Source organism: Aquarana catesbeiana, linkage group LG11 (assembly GCF_042186555.1).
Source record: "Aquarana catesbeiana isolate 2022-GZ linkage group LG11, ASM4218655v1, whole genome shotgun sequence".
Classification (NCBI taxonomy): domain Eukaryota; kingdom Metazoa; phylum Chordata; class Amphibia; order Anura; family Ranidae; genus Aquarana; species Aquarana catesbeiana.
Genome location: NC_133334.1, coordinates 49,202,818 through 49,222,768, shown reverse-complemented (window position 1 = coordinate 49,222,768; position 19,951 = coordinate 49,202,818). Strand labels below are relative to the sequence as shown.

Here is a 19,951-nt window from a genome sequence, read left to right as displayed (position 1 = left end):
CCCTTTTTCTTACCTGAGCCTAATCCAATCCAGCAATGTGCATGAGTGCAGCGGCTCTCGCTGTTGTCTCCCTCCTCTTAGGGCAGAATGATAGCAGCACGAGCCAATGGCTCCGGCTGCTGTCAATCACATGCTGTGATACGGGAGCGGGGGTCTGTGTCAATTGACAGAGACAGGGCGACTCGGGGGTGAGCATGCACGGGTTGCCCCCATGGAGAGTGGCTTTCTGTGGGGACACCTGCTGAAGAGGAGGGGCCGGGGGCACCCGCCGAAGAATAGGGGTCTGAAGCGCTGCCGAGGGGTCCCAGAAGAAGAGGATCGGGGCTGCTCTTTTCAAAAGCATTGCACAGAGCAGGTAAGTATAGACATGTTTGTTATTTTAATTATTTTTAAAAACAAGGTTTAATAACACTTTTATAGGTGGCCAATGGGAAGAATAAGCCCCTTACACATAGCTAAAGAGATCAATGGTGTCATTGATAACTTACCCGATTGGCAAATATTGCTTGCTGCTCGAGGCCCCCCCAGCAATACCTAGAGCATAGCTCCCAACTGTCCCTGATTTCGAGGGACTGTCCCTGATTGGAGCAATATCCCTCTGTCCCTCATTCCTCCTCATTTGTCCCTCATTTTGGTCTGATCTATATAAATGTATATAAAATGGACTTTTTATCTATCAAAAAGTGTTTTCCATAGCTAAACCTTTCATCTGATTTCTAAATTGCTGCGTTTGTAAATTGCAAAAGCCAATATAAAGGAATAGTAGTGGTAAAAAAAAGCCCTTGTGGGTTTAACCAATCTTGTTTTTTTGTACAATTCTCCTTTAAGGAGGCGTGACAAGGGGGGTGTACCTACATACTTTTGCACACTTTTTTTGCATACTTTTTACTTTTGAGGGGGGGTGTTCCTCATTCCCATGTCAAAAAGTTGGGAGGCATGCCTAGAGGAAGCCCAGGGTTTCACAGAACTGTGGTTGAAAAAGGCTACTCTAAGACAAATGACCCACCAACCCTCCATTCCCACCCAGCTCCATGCACTGTATACCTCTCTAGATTTACATGCAGCCACACCCTGCTCCCCAAAACTGGAGAAGACTGCCTCCCAAAACAAAAAGACCCATACACTAATTACAACAGCATGTCCACCGGATTGGAAAAACGGAAAAGAGAAGAAAAATTGTTGATGTCTGTTTGTACATATGAATGACTTTTTAATGCACCTCGGTTTCCTCTTCTATATTTTTATTGTTCAACAAACGGCCAATCTTTTGTTAGTACGAAACTCAAAAACTTTAGAAAGTACAACTGAGTATTAAATCTCTCCAGCTCTGCCAACCAATAGCAGCACTGCCATCTAGTGACAGCAGCTCCTCGCTGACTTCACCTAAGAGAACATACTGTAAAGATGAAGGAATCTAGCCTGTATTAGGTACTAGTGTTTTAATACATACAAATGACATACGCAAGCTATTGATTGTATATATAAAACATATGGCACAACCACAGATAGCTAATAAAGCAAACTATGGCCTTTTTAGTGCTCTTTAACCATACATCTTAAAGCTGAACTGCTGGCTGAGGTTAATGACACAGCTGAACGTAGCTCTTTATTCATTAAAAATTAAATGCAATACATTTCTAAAAATATAACTAATGTAAGTAAGCACATTTGACTTGGTATTAGCCTCTTGCAATCACCTATACAGCAGCCCTTAGACAGGGAGAATCAATTAGGAGTATGCATGCAAATGTCATGACAAAGGAGCAGATGGAAAGGAGAGCAGAGTGAGTAGGGAGATGACCTCATCATTCTGCCGCTGCTCTTTCACTATCCAGTGGGTAGGGTTGAGGTGGGGAAAGGACACTGCTGTATACCTTCTACAGCTGTGTGCATCTCAGGACAGGATAGACTGAAACACAAATCCTTCGGAAGATAAAACATGTTCTATATAATGTAATTCTGTGTATTTAGCCGTATGCCTAAAGTTCATCTTCAAAGCCTAATTCAAACAATCTTAGACACTAAGAGGTGCATTTATAAAAATACTGCAGAGCTAGTCACCCTTTAAAGCAGACTGTAGAATCATTTGTGTGAGATTGGGGGCTAAATGGAATGTTACTAGGTTATTTTCACTACAGGGCGAATATTATTTATATATTTCATACAGAACTGAGTGAATCAGAAAATACCACATTATGGCCACTAGATGGGGCTGAGGATCATAGAAAACAAATAATATGCTCACCACCTCCATCTAGTGGCCATAATGCAATATTCTCCCCAACAACTACTTTTTATGAATGGAATGAACATCCTATATTTAGAGGGGAGATATACCTTTTGACGGTATAGAGAGCTACACAGTACATAGTATGTTACTTCAATGAAGAACTGAAGTGAATAGCCCAACTGGCTCGGCAAAGTGTTGAAGAGGTGTACTGGTCCTGGATAAATGTAACCTCTTTCCGCCCACGTAACGAATACGTGCGACAGCAAAGGGGGTGGGCTTTAACGCCCACACACCGCACATATGCGTCCAAGGGCGGCAGAAGTTTCTGTGCCGAGAGCGCACTTTACTGCACACAATGATCAGGAATCTGCAGAACCGGCTCCCGATCATGTGACCACTAGGACAGCCAATCACAGTGGTCACATGATTAGGCAGACCTTCCCACTTCTCCAGGCAAAATAGCCCAGTTAAAGGGAAGCTAGGGTGGGCAGAAAGGGGTTAAGCAATTATTATAACTGATATTCTTAGATTTACATCAGACTGTGCTGTTATCTGCAGCAAGCTATACATTTGTGAAGGCCACCTGTTAGCTTAACCACTTCAATACCGGGCCTATTCTGGCACTCCTCTCCTACATGTAAAAATCATATTTTTTGGCTAGAAAATTACTCAGAACCCCCAAACATTATATATTTTTCTTAGCAGACACCCTAGGGAATAAAATGGCGGTCATTGTAGCTTTTTATCTCGCACAGTATTTGCGCAACAATTTTTCAAATGCTTTTGATTTTTTTATTTTACTTTCTTTTACAACTTTTTTTTGATCACTTTTATTCCTATTACAAGGAATGTAAACATCCCTTGTAATAGGAATCATTTGTGACAGGTCCTCTTTATGGAGAGATGTGGGGTCAATAAGACCCCACATCTCTCCTCCAGGCTGGAAAGCATGAGATCGAGAAAAAAAATTCACCAATCTCATGCTGACAGCCGATCACGCCTTTGTTTACTTCCGGGAACCCGGGCGTGACGTCATAACGTCGCGCCCGGGCCTCCGACGGTCGTAGAGATGACTGGTGACCATCTGGTCCCTGGAAATCTCTATCGTCGTCATCCAGAACTGCCGCTATGATCGTTCTTATGGTGCACAGAATCGCCGGCTGAAAACAAGGATATCTGAATGATGTCTGAAACTGCTGGAATCATTCAGATATTCCCACTGAAAGTCCAGGACGTCATATGACGTTCTTGGACGGGAAGTGGTTAAAAAACGGAAAATTCATTTGAATTACTAATATTATTTAAATAAATAAATAATAAAATATACATATTCCATATGTACGTGAAAAAAAATGAAATATTTGTTTTAGTCCCAACCATAATAAATAGGAAAACAGGTAAAGCCACAGATAAACACAGATTCTTTAAGCTGACAGTACCAGTGATGCCATAGTGAAGCCGATCACTTCGATACATCCATCATCGTGTCGCTGAGGTTCGAAGTCATGGTGCTCCCCAGGATTTCCCCATGGTATGGTGCCTGCACAATACCTAGTGAAATAATATATAGATTAATAATAATAAAAACACTTATGTACAGTAAGAGCCTGAAATAAAGGAGTAGATGTTGCTAGTCACAGACTATCATTTTATCACCTGGCCCAGAAAAACGATAGCAGGAAGCTGATTGGCCGTTTGGGGTATCAGAAACATTATTCATAAATAGGTTCCTATATGTCTGGAAACAGCTCACTATCACAGGCAAGCACACCCTGGGCAGCTGGGTTCAAATATAGCGAATGTAAACATCGATTTCACATGATCCTGCTGATTACATTGCAAAAAGGGTTATAGACCTACGAAGGGAAAGCAAAGACTACAGCTGCCCATAGAAATCACACTTGGAAAGGGTTGGGTCAGAGCTGGTTACATTCCTCCGTGTCAAGATAAGTCCATATCATAACTCTGGTGAGGCAGCACTCTTAGCACGCATGGGCCTCAAAGAAAACCTGGATACAGGAAAGTAGATAGAAATCAAAAGTGTCACATCAAAGGTTTGGGAGTTCAGGAATATTTATTTTATTTTAAAAATCTGATGGAAACACGTTTCAGGGGCTACAAAATGACCCCTTCATCATCAGATGTGATTCACACCTATGCGTTTTTCAGATTTGCAGTCCATTTAGCATTAATTCCTGTGGGTCATGTTGACATCTACGCAGTTTCCACCAATGCGTTTTTTTTTTGTGGAAAGGTGCAGGGACTTTTTTCACGCAGCTCCATAGACTTCAATGGAATTGCATGAAAAATGCATAGTGCGTTTTCTGCTTGACAACAGACACCTCCTCCTAACAACATTAAGACATCCCAAATAATGTAAAACGCATTAAAAACACAACATAATATGCATAAAAAAGCAGGCTGGAAAACGGGCCTCAAAAAACGCATCAACCACACATGCATAGATGTGAACCTAGCCTCAGAGCTAAGAGAATGCAAACAATTTGTTGTAAAGAAAACAGGAAATAAAAAATAAATATAGGATATAATAAAAAAGTGTGCACATGCATGTGCGCATGCATGTGCGCGCACATACATATATATATATATATATATATATATATATATATATATATATATACATACATACACACATACACATACATATATATATATATATATACACACACACACACACAGTATCCCACAAAAGTGAGTACACCCCTCACATTTTTGTAAATATTTTATTATATCTTTTCATGTGACAACACTGAAGAAATGACACTTTGCTACAATGTAAAGTAGTGAGTGTACAGCTTGTATAACAGTGTAAATTTGCTGTCCCCTCAAAATAATTTAACACACAGCCATTAATGTCTAAACCGCTGGCAACAAAAGTGAGTACACCCCTAAGTGAAAATGTCCATATTGGGCCCAAAGTGTCAATATTTTGTGTGGTCTCCATTATTTTCCAGCACTGCCTTAACCCTCTTGGGCATGGAGTTCACCAGAGCTACACAGGTTGCCACTGGAGTCCTCTTCCACTCTTCCATGATGACATCACAGAGCTGGTGCATACTAGCACATTATTGCATTGCCTTGCAGGGGATTTTTTTTTTAAATGCTGCGGTTTACTACCACATTAATGGCTTAAAGTGACACTAAACTTATTCACTAAAACTAATCCATACACATCCACTACTTAAAGAGGAAGTAAAGTCTTCCTTTTTAATTGTACCTACAGGTAGGCCTATAATAATGCTTACCTATAGGTACTGTAAATATCTCCTAAACTTTACTATATACATCGACGCCATTGGCGCATGAGTCTGAAGAAACAGCCACCGGTGCTCTTTCTTCAGGACCCTGTACCGCGACCGGTGGCTCCCGCGCGCGTGCACGGAAGTGACGTCATCGCAGCTCCAGCCATTCACAGCAGCCAGCGAAGAAACTCCTGGGAAAACGTCAGTCATCTCAGCGGTGTGCGGGCGACACAGAGAGCTTTGTTCTAAGGTAAGTATTTCATAATGAGCGATGCATACTAGCTCATTATGCCTTTGTCTTACGGGTTTTTTTTTTTTTTGGGCGGGGGGGTTTACAACTGCTTTATTTGGCCCTCTAATTAATTTTTCTTTTGTAAATTCTTTATTCAACAAGAAAGAACAAGCGGATACAGAACGCCCCAAAGGGTATTATACAAAGACAGTATAGGCTGTACATCACCCTATCCATTTTTACACAACTATAAGAGCACTTTACTCAAAGTCTCCTAATGGGATAAAGTCAGGATGCTTGTCAACTGGGTAGGGGACCTCTGCGACCCGCACGGATCCTTTAATTTTCCCGGCATGAGCCGTCTTTTAAGGGAGTAGTTAGGGGAATGAAGCAGGTTTCCACCGGCCCCTAGAAGTCGTTATCCGACAAATTAGCAGCGGATAGGACCAGAAACAGAAACAAAAAAATGTTGAAAAAAAAAAAGAGGAAGAGAGAATGGGGGGAGAAAGAAAAAAAACAAAAAGTGGTGTGTGGGGGGGGGGTGGAGGAGAGGGATGTATATACCCCTGTCCAGTCACAACCAATCCCCCAGGGAGATTTTACAGGTATTCCCCTCAAGGGGGTTGGTTCACCAGCTGTCCGTATTCCTCGGAATAGATAAACTCGTGCCAAAAGTACCATTTCTTCGAGAGTCTCTCATTTAAACCTTTTTCCGTGGCCACCAAGTCCTCCATCGCGTGTAAGTCCGCTACTCTTTTCAACCATGTCGCCACCGTCGGAGGCTGGGTCTGTTTCCAATACAATGGGGTGCAGCCTTTTGCCGCCGTGAGCAAGAATCGCAATATAGATCTCCTGTAGTTCTTGGTCGGGATCTCATGGTGATGCAAAAGGAATAACTCGGGGGACTCCAGCAACATGTAATTAATTTTTCATTCAATCGTTTCCAACTGTGTTTTTCTGCCTCCTTGTAACATTCTCCATGAGATCCCACTTTCTTCTTTTACCCCCTCATTTCTCTTTGTTTGGAACAAGCAGTGCACGTTAATTGTGGTGAAGTGCTCTGCTCTATGTACATTGCACATCTCATAGTCTATAGTCGATTTGGGGAGCAAGCAAGAGAGCGTGGCTACATTTTTACATACAGGGGGATCATGGAGAATGAAGGTAGCCACCCTCTAACAGGAAGTCAGATCACAGCATCAAAAAAGGAATTTGGAGATTTGGAGGAGGCAATACAAGGGACATTTTTGGGTTAAGAATACATACTTGAATAGAATTTTTTTAGAACGAGAGTTTAGTGTCACTTTAGGTGCTTTCCTTACTTACCGAGGGATGTTTAGAAACACCAAGCACTGTAACTTCAGCTCCTGAATTTTAGCTGTTAGGTCCTGGCCATCACACTGTATATTAAAAAAAAAAGACAAATAAAATTAAATAAAAAGTTTTACACTTGTCATAATCGAAGCACTTCAATACGCAGCAAATCACAAATCAAGTATTGTGTTTCCACCAAGTCATTTAATGTTTGGATTAAGGTTACAATGCAATAAAATGTTCTGAGTGCAGCCAGGTTTAATAGATATCTATATGTCCATGAATGCAGTTCGATCAAGAGGTAGAACTCTACTGTGCTTTTTGTAAGGGTAAAAAAAAACAAGATTAAGGGTTCATTCACACTTACATTGGCCTGAAGTGCGATCCCTGTTCAGATTGCTGTTCAGAGAGCATTTGACAGGTGCTGAGGAAGCACTGTATCACCCCCACACCTCCTGCTTTAAATGCTTAAACCCTGCACTAGTGTGCCGCAACCACATTCATTGCACACCGTTGTGGGGCACTTGCAGTGGCCTCATTCACTTGAACAGGTCGCTCTTTGTAGGTGCTACACCCGCCGAAAGTGACAGGGGGTATAATTCCTGCCTTAGCTGAGAAGCAAAGCATCATGGTCGCAGCATGTATACACCCCATGCCTCTGCCACTAAAATTAAAGTGCTTGGGAGACAGTAAAAACATGGCTCAGCCGTGGAGTTTTACCACTCCTCATTTGCTAGTGTGAACAAGTCCTTAAGCAAACCTGTACTCTGTTTACATGGGGAAAGTAAACACGTTTGCTATAAAGCTGAATTCCAGGAATTTAGCTAATCATAAAAAGTGAACACACACTATGAATTAGGTCCAAGGAGCTGCATAACATCTCTTGGACTCATCTCTATTATTTACATTTGACAGTTATACTGCACTCCCACAATATGGCTATCGCTGAATTTCCTATGAGCCCGATGCCAATGATTCAGGTCTAAGCATCTTTACATTAGAGTTGTGCAGCTGCTATGCCCGCCCCTCCCCTCCCTCTGCCCAATCACAGAAGCCTTTGTATTATGTGAACTCATTCACAAAATACAACGGCTTATCTGAATGGGTAGCATAGGGGAGGGGCGGGCATAGCTGCTCTGTGTGCCTCTCTCTCCTCTATCACAGTATATGCTCCAGCACAGTCATAAAGCTGTCAGATATAAATAATAGAGATATGTTCAGGAGATGTCATGCGCCTCATTGGACTCAACTCATAGTGTGACTGCAGTTTTTATAAAGTGGCTGAATTCCTGTATTTCAGCTTTATTCCTCCCCCTCAAATAATACATACTCACCTTTACATTGCTTCTCTGCTGCTTTGTTTAGGTGTCTGTAGCAAAAGAAAATACCCCGTACTGCCAGGTAGAGTAGTGCATGCAAATTAGTACATGTGCACTTGAGAAACTTATAGCTTATACAGGGCAACATCTCCTGCTCCTGATTGCTGAATAGAGTGGCAGCAGAGGGAAAAAAAGACAAGTATGTGCTCCTGGGAAGGGGGAGATAAAACCTGTTTCTTTAATCTGCATTAGCAAAACACAGGTTCCCTGTAAATACAGTAAAACCTTGGATTGCGAGCATAATTCTTTCCAGAAACATGCTTGTAATCCAAAGCACTTGTATATCAAAGCGAATTTCCCCATAAGAAATTATGAAAACTCAATTGATTTGTTCCACAACCATTTATTCATAGGTCCTTAAGTTTATAGTCCATATAAAAAGATTATAGCAATGTGATAGATTGTGTAACCATAAAATGTCCATCCACAAATGGAAGCCTCCACAAGGGGATTAGAAGCAAAATCCAGCAGGAGCTCCAGAGTATAAAAGAGAAGAGAGGGGCCCCTAAGTGTAGCAATATGGTTACATTTAATGAAGGTACAACATTTAGCAACTCACATGGACGGTCTATGTGGACAGCTTTACCCCAGATGGCTGCATACTTTGATGTGCCTGTTTTAACCACTTAAGGACCGCCTAACGCCGATTTACGTCGGCAAGGCGGCACGGGCAGGCAAAATCACGTACATGTACGTGATTTGCCTCTCGCGGGTGGGGGGTCCGATCGGACCCCCCCCCGGTGCCCGAAGCGGTCCCGTTCTGTTCCCCGGCGATCCGAGATGAGGGGGAGGCCATCCGTTCGTGGCCCCCCCCTCGCGATCGCCGCCGGCCAATGGGAACACTCCTTTGCTGCTGTATGCTAAACAGCAGCAAAGGAAATGATGTCATCTCCCCTCGGCTCGGTATTTTCCGTTCCAGCGCCGAGGGGAGAAGACATCAATGTGAGTGCACAACACACACACACACAGTAGAACATGCCAGGCATACAAAACACCCCGATCCCCCCCCCGATCGCCCCCCGATCCCCCCCCAATCACCCCCCCCCCCCTGTCACAAACTGACACCAGCAGGTTTTTTTTTTTTTTTTTTTTTTTTTTTCTGATTACTGCATTGGTGTCAGTTTGTGACAGTTACAGTGTTGGGACAGTTAGTATTACCCCCCTTTAGGTCTAGGGTACCCCCCTAACCCCCCCTAATAAAGTTTTAACCCCTTGATCACCCCCTGTCACCAGTGTTGCTAAGCGATCATTTTTCTGATCGCTGTATTAGTGTCGCTGGTGACGCTAGTTAGTGAGGTAAATATTTAGGTTCGCCGTCAGCGTTTTATAGTGACAGGGACCCCCATATACTACCTAATAAATGTTTTAACCCCTTGATTGCCCCCTAGTTAACCCTTTCACCACTGATCACCGTATAACCGTTACGGGTGACGCAGGTTAGTTCGTTTATTTTTTATAGTGTCAGGGCACCCGCCGTTTATTACCTAATAAAGGTTTAGCCCCCTGATCGCCCGGCGGTGATATGCGTCGCCCCAGGCAGCGTCAGATTAGCGCCAGTACCGCTAACACCCACGCACGCAGCATACGCCTCCCTTAGTGGTATAGTATCTGATCGGATCAATATCTGATCTGATCAGATCTATACTAGCGTCCCCAGCAGTTTAGGGTTCCCAAAAACACAGTGTTAGCGGGATCAGCCCAGATACCCGCTAGCACCTGCGTTTTGCCCCTCCGCCCAGCCCACCCAAGTGCAGTATCGATCGATCACTGTCACTTACAAAACACTAAACGCATAACTGCAGCGTTCGCAGAGTCAGGCCTGATCCCTGCGATCGCTAACAGTTTTTTTGGTAGCATTTTGGTGAACTGGCAAGCAAGCACCAGGCAGCGTCAGGTTAGCGCCAGTACCGCTAACACCCACGCACGCACCGTACACCTCCCTTAGTGGTATAGTATCTGATCGGATCAATATCTGATCCGATCAGATCTATACTAGCGTCCCCAGCAGTTTAGGGTTCCCAAAAACGCAGTGTTAGCGGGATCAGCCCAGATACCTGCTAGCACCTGCGTTGTGCCCCTCCGCCCGGCCCAGCCCAGCCCACCCAAGTGCAGTATCGATCGATCACTGACACTTACAAGGCACTAAACGCATAACTGCAGCGTTCGCAGAGTCAGGCCTGATCCCTGCGATCGCTAACAGTTTTTTTGGTAGCATTTTGGTGAACTAGCAAGCACCGGCCCCAGGCAGCGTCAGGTTAGCGCCAGTACCGCTAACACCCACGCACGCAGCATACGCCTCCTTTAGTGGTATAGTATCTGAACGGATCAATATCTGATCCGATCAGATCAGATCTATACTAGCGTCCCCAGCAGTTTAGGGTTCCCAAAAACGCAGTGTTAGCGGGATCAACCCAGATACCTGCTAGCACCTGCGTTTTGCCCCTCCGCCCGGCCCGGTCCAGCCCACCCAAGTGCAGTATCGATCGATCACTGTCACTTACAAAACACTAAACGCATAACTGCAGCGTTCGCAGAGTCAGGCCTGATCCCTGCGATCGCTAACAGTTTTTTTGGAAGCTTTTTATTGAACTGGCAAGCACCAGCGGCCTAGTACACCCCGGTCGTAGTCAAACCAGCACTGCAGTAACACTTGGTGACGTGGCGAGTCCCATAAGTGCAGTTCAAGCTGGTGAGGTGACAAGCACAAGTAGTGTCCCGCTGCCACCAAGAAGACAAACACAGGCCCGTCGTGCCCATAGTGCCCTTCCTGCTGCATTCGCCAATCCTAATTGGGAACCCACCACTTCTGCAGCGCCCGTACTTCCCCCATTCACATCCCCCAACGAAATGCAGTCGGCTGCATGAGAGGCATTTTTATGTGCTCCCGAGTACCCCTACCCAACGAACCCCCCCCAAAAAGATGTTGTGTCTGCAGCAAACGCGGATATAGGCGTGACACCCGCTATTATTGTCCCTTCTGTCCTGACAATCCTGGTCTTTGCATTGGTGAATGTTTTGAACGCTACCATACACTAGTTGAGTATTAGCGTAGGGTACAGCATTGCACAGACTAGGCACACTTTCACAGGGTCTCCCAAGATGCCATCGCATTTTGAGAGACCCGAACCTGGAACCGGTTACAGTTATAAAAGTTAGTTACAAAAAAAGTGTAAAAAAAAAAAAAATATATATAAAATAAAAAAAAATAGTTGTCGTTTTATTGTTCTCTCTCTCTATTCTCTCTCTCTATTGTTCTGCTCTTTTTTTACTGTATTCTATTCTGCAGTGTTTTATTGTTATTGTTATTGTTATTATGTTTTATCATGTTTGTTTTTCAGGTATGTAATTATTTATACTTTATTGTTTACTGTGCTTTATTGTTAACCATTTTTTTGTCTTCAGGTACGCCATTCACAACTTTGAGTGGTTATACCAGAATGATGCCTGCAGGTTTAGGTATCATCTTGGTATCATTCTTTTCAGCCAGCGGTCGGCTTTCATGTAAAAGCAATCCTAGCGGCTAATTAGCCTCTAGACTGCCTTTACAAGCCGTGGGAGGGAATGCCCCCCCCCCCCCACCGTCTTCCGTGTTTTTCTCTGGCTCTCCTGTCTCAACAGGGAACCTGAGAATGCAGCCGGTGATTCAGCCAGCTGACCATAGAGCTGATCAGAGACAAGAGTGGCTCCAAACATCTCTATGGCCTAAGAAACCGGAAGCTACGAGCATTTTATGACTTAGATTTCGCCGGATGTAAATAGCGCCATTGGGAAATTGGGGAAGCATTTTATCACACCGATCTTGGTGTGGTCAGATGCTTTGAGGGCAGAGGAGAGATCTAGGGTCTAATAGACCCCAATTTTTTCAAAAAAGAGTACCTGTCACTACCTATTGCTATCATAGGGGATATTTACATTCCCCGAGATAACAATAAAAATGATTTAAAAAAAAAAAAAATGAAAGGAACAGTTTAAAAATAAGATAAAAAAGCAAAAAAATAATAAAGAAAAAAAAAAAAAAAAAAAAAAGCACCCCTGTCGCCCCCTGCTCTTGCGCTAAGGCGAACGCAAGCGGCGGTCTGTCGTCAAACGTAAACAGCAATTGCACCATGCATGTGAGGTATCGCCGCGAAGGTCAGATCGAGGGCAGTAATTTTTGCAGTAGACCTCCTCTGTAGATCTAAAGTGGTAACCTGTAAAGGCTTTTAAAGGCTTTTAAAAATGTATTTATTTTGTTGCCACTGCACGTTTGTGCGCAATTGTAAAGCATGTCATGTTTGGTATCCATGTACTCGGTCTAAGATCATCTTTTTTATTTCATCAAACATTTGGGCAATATAGTGTGTTTTAGTGCATTAAAATTTAAAAAAGTGTGTTTTTTCCCCAAAAAATGCGTTTGAAAAATCGCTGCGCAAATACTGTGTGAAAAAAAAAAATGAAACACCCACCATTTTAATCTGTAGGGCATTTGCTTTAAAAAAATATATAATGTTTGGGGGTTCAAAGTAATTTTCTTGCAAAAAAAAAAAAACTTTTTCATGTAAAAAATAAGTGTCAGAAAGGGCTTTGTCTTCAAGTGGTTAGAAGAGTGGGTGATGTGTGACATAAGCTTCTAAATGTTGTGCATAAAATGCCAGGACAGTTCAAAACCCCCCCAAATGACCCCATTTTGGAAAGTAGACACCCCAAGCTATTTGCTGAGAGGCATGTCGAGTCCATGGAATATTTTATATTGCGACACAAGTTGCGGGAAAGAGACAAATTTTTTTTTTTTTTTTTTTTTTTTTGCACAAAGTTGTCACTAAATGATATATTGCTCAAACATGCCATGGGAATATGTGAAATTACACCCCAAAATACATTCTGCTGCTTCTCCTGAGTACGGGGATACCACATGTGTGAGACTTTTTGGGAGCCTAGCCGCGTACGGGACCCCGAAAACCAAGCACCGCCTTCAGGCTTTCTAAGGGGCGTGAATTTTTGATTTCACTCTTCACTGCCTATCACAGTTTCGGAGGCCATGGAATGCCCAGGTGGCACAAAACCCCCCCAAATGACCCCATTTTGGAAAGTAGACACCCCAAGCTATTTGCTGAGAGGTATAGTGAGTATTTTGCAGACCTCACTTTTTGTCACAAAGTTTTGAAATTTGAAAAAAGAAAAAAAAAAAAAGTTTTTTCTTGTCTTTCTTCATTTTCAAAAACAAATGAGAGCTGCAAAATACTCACCATGCCTCTCAGCAAATAGCTTGGGGTGTCTACTTTCCAAAATGGGGTCATTTGGGGGGGGTTTGTGCCACCTGGGCATTCCATGGCCTCCGAAACGGTGTTAGGCAGTGAAGAGTAAAATCAAAAATTCACGCCCTTAAAAACGCTGAAGGCGGTGATTGGTTTTCGGGGCCCCGTACGCGGCTAGGCTCCCAAAAAGTCCCACACATGTGGTATCCCCATACTCAGGAGAAGCAGCTAAATGTATTTTGGGGTGCAATTCCACATAGGCCCATGGCCTGTGTGAGCAATATATCATTTAGTGACAACTTTGTGCAAAAAAAAAAAAAAAAAAAAAAAAAGTGTCACTTTCCCGCAACTTGTGTCAAAATATAAAATATTCCATGGACTCAATATGCCTCTCAGCAAATAGCTTGGGGTGTCTACTTTCCAAAATGGGGTCATTTGGGGGGGGGTTGTGCCACCTGGGCATTCCATGGCCTCCGAAACTGTGATAGGCAGTGAAGAGTGAAATCAAAAAGTTACACCCTTAGAAATCCTGAAGGCGGTGATTGGTTTTCGGGGTCCCATACGCGGCTAGGCTCCCAAAAAGTCCCACACATGTGGTATCCCCGTACTCAGGAGAAGTAGCTGAATATATTTTGGGGTGCAATTCCACATAGGCCCATGGCCTGTGTGAGCAATATATCATTTAGTGACAACTTTTTGTAAATATTTTTTTTTTTTTTTTTTTTTGTCATTATTCAATCACTTGGGACAAAAAAAATAAATATTCAATGGGTTCAACATGCCTATCAGCAATTTCCTTGGGGTGTCTACTTTCCAAAATGGGGTCATTTGGGGGGGTTTTGTACTGCCCTGCCATTTTAGCACCTCAAGAAATGACATAGGCAGTCATAAACTAAAAGCTGTGTAAATTCCAGAAAATGTACCCTAGTTTGTAGACGCTATAACTTTTGCGCAAACCAATAAATATACGCTTATTGACATTTTTTTTACCAAAGACATGTGGCCGAATACATTTTGGCCTAAATGTATGACTAAAATTGAGTTTATTGGATTTTTTTTATAACAAAAAGTAGAAAATATCATTTTTTTTCAAAATTTTCGGTCTTTTTCCGTTTATAGCGCAAAAAATAAAAACTGCAGAAGTGATCAAATACCATCAAAAGAAAGCTCTATTTGTGGGAAGAAAAGGACGCAAATTTCGTTTGGGTACAGCATTGCATAACCGCGCAATTAGCAGTTAAAGCGACGCAGTGCCAAATTGGAAAAAGACCTCTGGTCCTTAGGCAGCATAATGGTCCGGGGCTCAAGTGGTTAATCATCAACCATGTGAGTTTCTAAATGTTGTACCTTTATTAAATGTAACCATATTGCTACACTTGTTATAATGAATACAATCACATCTTGCCTCACATGTAACGGACTCCTCTTATTACTAAAAAACGCAACAAATTTATTGCAGCAGGATATGCAATCGCTCTTAAATGTGGTAATTTGCCAAGTAAGGAAATTCAGCAATTAAAATCCGCATCACTGTAGCAGAAAGCTGCATAGTGCACAATCTCTACACACTCTATTACCTTTAGCACTACGCTGAGACTTTAAAGTGAACCTGTTGTGATAGCGAACAAAAGTGAAAGAAAAAGATGCGGGATATTAAAAAAAAAACAAAACATCGATACTCACCTATATGGCTGCAGCATGGGTCCGATCGCCAGCTCTAAGACTAATGCCGCGCACACAGGAGCGTATTTCTCGCCGGAAAAAGATATGACGGCTTTTCCGACGGGATTCCGCTTGCATACACATGGTCATGCAAAAGTTCGCTGAAATTACGACCGTCAAGAACGCTACGACAAACCGAGAAAATGAAGTTCAATGCTTCCGAGCATGCGTCTAATTGTTTCCGAACATGCGCAGGGATTTTGCATGTCGGAATTGCCACAGACGATCGCATTTTCGGATAGGAACTTTTCCCGACCGAAAAATTGAGAGCATGCTCTCAATCTTTTGCTGGCTGGAATTCCGCCAGCAAAAGACCGATGGAGCATACACACGGTCGCATTTTCCGTCAAAAAACTCTCATCGGTCTTTTGCGGGCCGAAATTCTGATCGTGTGTAAGCGGCATAAGAACTGAGCTATCACATGACCTCTGATTGCTCAGTAATCATCACTGAGCACAGTGCCAGGGACTGTCTGTTGTCAGCTCTCAGTCCTGCCCCTTCATCACTCACTAGAGTGCCCGGCTATGCAGGGGGTTAGAGTGGCTGGCTCAGGTGCTTAGCGGCGCGCTGAAAGGCTTCGCAAGCTGCTGATCAGGCATCTGGGTGGATGCCAACAATATTTCCAGGATCCTTCCAGGGCCTGGAGCAGCTTTGTGACGTTAGCCAACAGCAGACTTTAGCCCAATGTCAGCTGAGTCTGGGTACAGAAATAAGTGCGCTCCTGTGACCCAGAAGAGACGTATGACCAAAAGAGCTTAGGCAGAACTTCTCTATTAAGAAGATAAAAGAAGACTTCAAGAGGTCCTTAACTCATATTTAACATCCATCGTGCAACAGCATCTCAAATACTTTGGTTGTGTCTAGTTTATAAATGTCAAAACTCAGCTATTAACCACTTGACCTCTGGAAGATTTACCCCCTTCATGACCAGGCCATTTTTTGCGATACGGCACTGCGTTATTTTAACTGGCTATTGCGCAGTCGTCCGACACTGTGCACAAAAATTATTTTGGTGGTATTTGATCACCTCTGCAGTTATTTTTTGCACTATAAACAAAAAAAGACCGTCAATTTTGAAAAAAAAAAAAAAAACAACTATTTTTTACTTTATGCTATAAAGCATATCCAATAAAAAAAAATGAAAAAAATCTTCTTCATCAATTTAGGCCAATATGTATTCTGCTACATATTTTTGGTAAAAAAAATCCCAATAAGCATATATTGATTAGTTTGCGCAAAGGTTATGGTGTCCACAAACTATTGCATTGCGGCGGACAGTCGGGACACTAACTGACACTTTTTGAGGGCCAGTGACACTAATACAGTGATGAGTGCTAAAAAATATGCAAGGTCACTGTTCTAATGACACCGGCAGGGAGTGGTTAAACATCAGGGGTGATCAAAGGGTTAACTGTGTGCCTAGCCAGTGTTTGTGTATTGTGGGGAAGGTGCTTTTACTAGGGAAAGGCATTGATTCATGTTCCTGCTTTGCAGGAACACAGGATCAATGCCTTCGCTACTGACAGAACGGCAATCTGCCGTGTTTACCACCATTTCACCATTCTGGCTCTCTACCTAATGATAGGCAGACTTCGAATCCATGGACCCCCCCCCCGTTAATCAGCTCCCGCTGTGTCTAATCACATGCATGCCCCAGACTCAGAAGTGTAGGATCACATACTAGGTACGTGATCTGTCGCAGAGTGGCTGCCCTGCCGCAGTATATGTGTAGTGGGCGGTCCTGAACTGGTTAAAGAGGAGTTCCGGCCCCCTACCCCCAAAAATTTAAAGTCAGCAGCTACAAAAACTGTAGCTGCTGCTGACTTTTACTATTAGGGCATTTACCTGTCCAGGCAACCAGCGTAGTCCCTTTCATTCTTGAATCGGCTCTCAAGTGTGGACGCTTTCATCTTGGCTATGGAAAACCGACAGTGAAGCTTTGCAGCTTCACAGCCAGTTTCCTACTGTGCATGCACGAAGTGAGCCAGAACTGGGAATGGAAACCTGTCAAAACTAGGTACCCGCCCCCCTCAAAAGGTGCCAAATGTCGCAGCGGAGGGGGGGTGGGGTGGGGGGGCAGCGTAGCTTCCCCTTTTGGGTGGAGCCCTGCTTTAAGTTATAACTCGGCCACATCTTCCCACAACCCAACGTGCTGACCTTCCCTAACCAAAAGAGAGAGAAGAACCGCAGCTCATGCATAGTGATTGTCCTATTGCTTGTCATAGATTATGGGGTTCCCAGGTAGAAAGGCACAAGGATGTACCTCTTGTTGGTCACTCTTAACTCTGGATCTCAGCTTTTCTTTTTTATGGTATTTTCAACAAAAAACGACTTTAGTCTGAGCACACAATAGCATGTTATCAGAGATTACCTTTTTTTGGGGATAAATCAGGTAGATTAGACAAGCCCTCTGTGCTACCCAGAGGCTATTAAAGTGAAGTCACAACTTTTTTTTCCTTTTATTTAGTACATTGTGCAATTACAATACAGGTACAAACAACAATACTAGAAGAAAAGAGGGTGCACCAGCCTAGTGCATTATCCCACATAAATTTATTTTGTAAAAAAAAAAAAAAAAAAAAAAAAAGATTAAAACTACTCACAAGCATGTAGAAATAAATACGCATATACAGGCCACTATTCCGTGGCTATACAGTCCTGGGACCAGCAGTCTCCAGATCACGGGGGAGACCATCCAGGGGCCCCTGCTGGCTGACGCATTTCGAAGGTAAACCTTCTTCCTCAGCTCTGAATAAAGACGACCATGCGAAGATTGCAGCAGTGGCGATGAATGGATAAGGGGGAATGCAAAGTGCACGTATGGCACTATAGAAACAGGTGTCCCCATTGGAAGACTTTCCCTCAATATTCAGCTTTGGTGACCACTAACATTTTGGAATACCCATCAATCTTTCGCCTGGTAACAACGGTCACCATGGCCATTAGGCTCGTTTATATGTGTGGCCATGGGTGAGAAAAAAAAGGAGGTTGAGCCATAGTTTTACTGCCTCCCGACCGCCCACCTGAATGGTAACATTCAACTGCTCACAACTGTACAAATGCTGCGGCCACGATGCTGGGCTTCACGGCAAAAATTAAACAGCATGTCACTTTCAATGAGTGTTTCCACTTACGAACATGGGCTATGGGTCAACTTGTAACTGCCTAGCATTGTGGTGCAGTAGTGCTGCATTTAAAGGGTTAAATAAGGCAGTGAGGAGGCAGCCTTCTCACCACCTGGATTGCTTTTCAGAGGAGCAGCAGTCCTTGCCACATGTCTGAACGAACCCTTAGAGAGGGAGAATTTCCCCTGCTGAGACACAGGCAGCAGAAAAACTCTGACCGAGCTGTCACCTTTAATGGACCTATCATTTGTTGACAAAGCATTCTCCACCCTGAAGGCACACATACACACACCCCTTGTGTACTACATGCAGCTGCAGTGTAGGGAATGCCTTGACCACAATTGATTGGCCCATTACAAAATAAACCTCACTAGCGGGCTCAGCCCTGTGGGTTCAGAAATGACCAACCCTCGTTCTAAAGCTTCCATGCTCCACCAAAAACTATTGTGGTCAGAGATAGACTTCATAGGTCCTTTCTGACCTTCAAAATGCTTCCTACGTCATTATAAAAAAAAAACTGAAGCACTAGGACATGCTTTGGTTTGCCATGATGTGCTCATATCTAAGTTAGTGGCTGTCCAAAATTGCACCTGTCCCACCAAAACATAAACACACAATGACAGTCTGCATACACTTACCTATAGTACATAAAGCACAGGCAGATGTTTACTTTCTGGCATGGATTTAAAGATTCTTGACACTTTTCCATAAGATGGGCCAGACACAGTCACCCTCCCAAGTGGTACAATGCACAACAGTAGAGAATGAACACAAACGTGTCTACTTACCACAACTCGGATGTGTTTGGCCAAATCTCTGGAGCTGCCAGTTAGGAAGTCAGAGAACGCAGTCTGCATGGAAAGACAGGATGAGTAGGAAGGACTAGGAAGACATGAGCATGATGATCATTACACCTAGATCTACTCACCCCAGCGTAGAACATCTTATTGCGAAAACGACTGTTGAACTTTTCTGGGTTTGCCTCTAGGAAAGGAGAACAAATAGACCAATCACATAACAGATATGGTCAAAAAAATAATGGCACTTACAGTGTATCTAAACCCCACAACGCACTTAGTTTTTGCTCCCTTTAGGCCTGTTAAAAAATTCTATTGAAAATAAAAAAATGCAGGCATTAAATCTAAAGGTCTGATAACATACATTATATCACCTTTTTTGTCCTTGGATTTAGATATGCTTCAAGCATACAAAAGGTTTTAGATATAACATCTAAAATAGGGAGAAATATGTTGAGCAGCATGGTCACACACATTGTGATTATATATTTTATTTCACTGGACATTTAAGGATTGGACACTATACTAAAAAATGTGTATTATGTATAATTAACTTGACTATTTAAATGTACAGGAGTAGTATATGCAATTACTGAATTGTGTTAATGTCTTAACAGTGTGTTGGTTTAGCACACAATGGCTGCTTTCACACTGG

General features: G+C 43.1%; 1 protein-coding gene across 6 annotated transcripts in view; it reads right to left on the bottom strand.

The window, feature by feature from the left end:
• DGKZ (diacylglycerol kinase zeta) overlaps positions 1-19,951 on the bottom strand; it is a 337,944-nt gene that overhangs the window by 67,662 nt on the left and 250,331 nt on the right. For all 6 annotated transcript variants that reach the window (XR_012236493.1, XM_073604284.1, XM_073604286.1 and 3 more), the window contains 4 exons: positions 19,428-19,483; positions 19,288-19,350; positions 7,052-7,125; positions 3,670-3,781 (listed from right to left, as the gene is read on the bottom strand). Coding sequence is in view for 5 of the 6 variants with exons in the window: in XM_073604284.1 (XP_073460385.1) it covers positions 3,670-3,781; positions 7,052-7,125; positions 19,288-19,350; positions 19,428-19,483 (305 nt within the window). In the remaining variant the exon portion in view is untranslated. The remainder of the gene's footprint in view (positions 1-3,669; positions 3,782-7,051; positions 7,126-19,287; positions 19,351-19,427; positions 19,484-19,951) is intronic.